The following is a 5,089-nucleotide window of genomic DNA, read 5'->3' as shown; positions in this document are numbered from 1 at the left end:
TGCACCAAGATAAAATTTCAGTTCCATAATCAGGATCCATCTCAATTAATCTATATAGGTATAGAAAAAATAAAGAGAGACAAAAAAAAATATCTATTATACTATGTTAAATCAACTAGCTAGTTGTAGTCAAGTTAATAACGTCAATCTGGTCCACATTTTGAGTGTCTCCAGGCGAAAAAGCCGGTCCAAAATACCAATTACCACTAACGTCACCATTTTATGGACTATATAAGACCAATACCCACATGGGGTAACCACTATATCATTGTACTGCTACTGAGGAAGGGGACACCCCGAAACGTGTCTAGCATTGATGTATGACCCAGCAACACAGACCACCCACCAGAAGAACTACATCCTAGAACCTACATCCACCATTCTAAACTGCTGGAACCCCCCAGTTTGAGGCCCACCGCCCAGATGTGCACCTGCCAGCACTTGATACATGAGGACGTAACGCTCCCACTCACAGCCGGACCACTGCAAGCCTTCCACCGTAGTTAATGGCCGCACGCAGATTTGTGCCACTCCGGACACAGCAAGACCTTCCTTCATACGGACATCTATACCATCCCAGGCCGACCGCCTAGCCGTGCCAGTCCACAGAAGCGAAGTCTGCCCTGACACTTTCTGGAGATCTTCACACAGCGGTGCGGAGCATCAAACCTTATTACAAAACAACTGCAAATCTGTTACTATCTATAACAATACTGGATATAACAATACCTTGTTGAACCACACCTATTGGATTAACAATACCTTGTTGAATTTACACAGGACTGTGGGTGGCTGTAACTGCTGATATCTATCCATTCATTCATTTTATGTATTCACATACAGAGTGTTTTAATTGTATGCAGTCCATAGCAAGGGCCCTGCTTGGACTTATCTATTGCTATACAATTACGTTAAACTTGTTTTTAGTACAACTAGCTATTTAGTCTAATTATTTAACATTACATTTATATCTAGAGGTCTGTATTCCTACATTGTCTTTATTGTAAAAGTTAACCTAATCACAAAACAACAATTCCTTTCCCACTTAATTCTGTGCCACAGCTACAATGATGGATAGGCAGGAGTTTAAAATTATCAGATGATATGTCAGTTTTGGACAGCCATGTGCCTGGATCTAGTGTAAGGATTCTCTGCATGGCTTCATCTACAGATGTGTACGTCAACGAGAACTCAATTATTTAAGACTGGAAACGTGTGAGGAATGTGAAACATACAAATTGTAAATTAACTGATATTTATTTAAGAATTTTACACACACCCACTGGGATTGACCCTCCACCTTAGAAATAGTGATTACCTAAAGGGGCCTATAACAAACTTTGCAGCAGACAGATTCCTGCATTCAAAAGTATCTTGGAAAAGTGTAATGAACCCACTGTGAATCCCAAAAGCAAACCCATTACAGGAAATCTGTAAGATCCCGCCTAATCATAAGCCAGAACCAATTGTTTTGGGGCATTGGACCTTGGGGTGTGCTTTGAAACATGATATGCATATATGTAATAACCGGCATTGGCTATATTTGCAGGACAAAACATTGTAATTGTTACAAATCTGCACTTTACCGAGGTAGTGAATGGGCCTCCCTAACTTGTCCACCCCAGGAGGAGATTGTGTGCTGGCAGTGTGTGTACTAGAGAGGGCATTAGAAGTACCAGGAATGGCATTCTGATTGGCATTAGGACACCAATTAGTAGTATGTAAGGATGAATGGCATGTATTGCATACTGTGGCCCTTAATCCTGCAAAGTGCCAACAGAAGAGTTCTGTATCCAATAGGGCCCAATTGATAACCCGCTGGAATTGTGCCAAAGAGGCAGCGGCTTTCGCTGAAAATGATCATAAAACATAAATCCACCATACTTGTAACCCAGATCTACTACTGTATACAGATATTGATCAAGCTCTTCCCGCCTACCCGGATTAACAGAGCACAGCACGTCTCGAAAGATACTAAAAGCCAACACAAATTCTGAAATGTTTAACTTCCTGTTAAGTCTAGGGTCTTTGGCCTTCATAATGACAGACACCTCCCCAAATGAAAAACACTCATTTTCTAGGACATCACGATAGTCTATCAATAAGGACGCTAAATTAAATTCCTTTCCATTCAGAATATCTTGCTTGATAGATTCTGGCACGAAATGGACTTTAGTTAAAACTGGCGTAGATATAGAAGAACCTATGCAAACTTGACTACCCGGAACAATGCTGGTCTTGCCAGAGCTTACTGCAATGGGTGAAGTGGTTGTGCGAGCCTCAACCACCTCTAACCTATGCTGAACATCATTAAGTGAAGCCAACAAGCTGTTTAACATAACATGGAGTTGCAATAGCGAATTGTTTATAGTGGCAAGAGTAACATTGTCCTCACTGGAGGGTGAGCTCTTGGAGCAGAGTAACCTAAACAGTTCAGCTTTCCTAGCTGTGGCTGAAAAAGGAATCCCCCGACGACGGAGTTCTGCTGTAATCTTTGGGATAGTCCATGATCTCAGGGACATTGTACTACCCTGCTCGGAGAACCTTGATGGGGACAGAGAAATAGAGGAGTTATCTTCATCCTCAGAAGAGTGAGACATATCCTGTAGTAACCAGACAAAAGTAATTAGGACATTTAATACATCATTTGTAACCAGTGACCAAGCATCCTAAATGCATCCAACTACACTAATGTTCTAACAAAAGTAACCCCTACCGTAAACTGTTGTGATTAGGAACTGAATGAAGAACAGAGCTTGTTTAAGACCTTGAACCTGAATAACAGAAAAGCATAAGTTATATACCTCAATCCTATTTTATCCTTAAAAAAAAACACAAAAAAACAAAGTGCCATGCTAACTGACATTTATTACAAACATTTGTATTTGAATGAAGAATTGTGAACAGATTGACAGAACATAGGGAGAGAATACAAAGGAACAAAACGTTTACTAGGCACTGCTTCCTATCAACCTCATATTCTAGGAGTGACCGAATCCGCCATGCTAGTATGGAATGCTCTGTATGAAAACAATAGTAGATGCAATCCAACTGTACAGAGAAATATATATAGAGCACTCATGACTGTTGATATCATCGGTCTTTATTGTTGCTTACTTCTAGTACATCTGATGAATACAGCTAGCTTGCAGAACAAAAGCAGGGAGGGGATTGCTCGTGCAGGGGAGAGGAACAGACAGACAATAGGCTGTTTCATGTCAGAACCACGCTTGTTCCGGTCTAACATTCCAACAGGTGATTAGTGCTTATATGCATAATAGTATACTGATTTTATGGCATTATTCATAGGGGTATTGTGGAAAGCAAATGCAAATAAAAAAAAACAAAAAAAAACAAAGCAAAACCACCGACAGTATAGGTCATAATCGGGGACATTTATCATCGTTGCTTTGGTAAGCAAATTCTGTAGTCCTTTTTTTCTTGCTTTTGTTTGCTTATGTATGACATTTATCATACTATCACAGGGAGTTGATAAATTTGGCTTACATGAGCAAAAACCAAGAAATCACTTTTAAAAGGGTACTCCGGTGAAAACCTTTTTTCTTTTAAATCAACTGGCTCCGGAAAGTTAAACAGATTTGTAAATTACGATTGCGATGACGTAATTCAAAGGCTGGATGAAGTGCATGTGCATGAAATCAACCGGTTAATCGCCTCCTGAGCTTCCCTCTCTCTCCTTCCCCATGAACGGACCTTGTGTTGACTAGCAGCTAGCGTCTTACTGTGAGTTTGCAGACCCCTTTTCTTTGTTACTGGTATGTATAGATTTGTAAATTACTTCTATTAAAAAATCTTAATCCTTCCTGTACTTATTAGCTGCTGAATAATACAGAGGAAATTCTTTTCATTTTGGAACGCTCTCTGATGACATCACGAGCACAGTGCTCTTTGCTGACGTTATAATAAGTCTTTATTTATTGTTGTCCTTAGTGGGATTTGAACCCAAGGCCCCAGCACTGCAAGGCAGCAGTGCTAACCACTAAGCCACCATGCTGCCCTTAGCATACATCTGCTATGCACGGTTGCTAAAATGGACAGAGATGTCAGCAGAGAGCACTGTGCTCGTGATGTCATCAGTGTTCCAAAAAGAAAATTTCCTCTGTAGCATTCAGCAGCTAATAAGTACTGGAAGGATTAAGATTTTTTAATAGAAGTAATTTACAAATATGTTTAACTTTCTGGCACCAGTTGATTTAAAAGAAAAGGTTTTCACCGGAGTACCCCTTTAACCCCTTAAGGACCAAGGACGTACCGGTACGTCCTTGGTCCTGCTCTTCTGATATAACGCGGGGTTACACAGTAACCCCGCGTCCTATCACGGCGGGCCAGGCGTCATAGTGAAGCCGGGACCCGCCTCTAATAGCGCGCAGCGCCGATCACGGCGCCGCGCGCTATTAACCCTTTAGCCGCGCGCTCAGAGCTGAGCCGCGCGGCTAAAAGTGAAAGTGAAAGTTCCCGGCTAGCTCAGTCGGGCTGTTCGGGATAGCCGCGGCTAATCGCGGCATCCCGAACAGCTGACAGGACAGCGGGAGGGCCCCTTCCTGCCTCCTCGCTGTCCGATCGCCGAATTACTGCTCAGTGCCTGAGATCCAGGCATGAGCAGACATGCGGCAGAATCGTTGATCACTGGTTTCTTATGAGAAACCAGTGATCAGCATAGGAGATCAGTGTGTGCAGTGTTATAGGTCCCTTTGGGACCTATAACACTGCAAAAAAAAAAAAAGTGAAAGTGTGAATAAAGATCATTTAACTCCTCCCCTATTAAAAGTTTGAATCACCCCCTTTTTCCAATAAAAAAAACAGTGTAAATAAAAACAAACATATGGTATCACCGTGTGCGGAAATGTCCGAATTATAAAAATATATCATTAATTAAACCGCTCGGTCAATGGCGTGCGCGCAAAAAAATTCCAAAGTCCAAAATAGTGCATTTTTGGTCACTTTTTATATCATTTCAAAATGAATAAAGAGCGATCAATAAGTCCTATCAATGCAAAAATGGTACCGTTAAAAACTTCAGATCACGGCGCAAAAAATGAGCCCTCATACCGCCCCATACACGGAAAAA

At 41.4% G+C, this 5,089-nt stretch overlaps 1 protein-coding gene across 1 annotated transcript; it reads right to left on the bottom strand.

Moving 5' to 3' along the window:
* Positions 1 to 992: 992 nt before the first annotated feature.
* On the bottom strand, positions 993 to 2,762 carry LOC130362568 (uncharacterized). The gene is made up of 2 exons (XM_056567258.1): positions 2,717 to 2,762; positions 993 to 2,603 (listed from the first exon to the last, which is right to left on the bottom strand). Exon 2 carries the CDS (start codon positions 2,598 to 2,600, stop codon positions 1,758 to 1,760), a length of 843 nt encoding a protein of 280 aa, XP_056423233.1. The 5' UTR covers positions 2,601 to 2,603; positions 2,717 to 2,762; the 3' UTR covers positions 993 to 1,757.
* Between the last annotated feature and the right edge of the window lie 2,327 nt (positions 2,763 to 5,089).

The sequence above is a fragment of the Hyla sarda genome, chromosome 3, assembly GCF_029499605.1.
Source record: "Hyla sarda isolate aHylSar1 chromosome 3, aHylSar1.hap1, whole genome shotgun sequence".
Taxonomy (NCBI): Eukaryota; Metazoa; Chordata; class Amphibia; order Anura; family Hylidae; genus Hyla; species Hyla sarda.
This window is presented reverse-complemented; position numbering and strand designations above follow the sequence as displayed.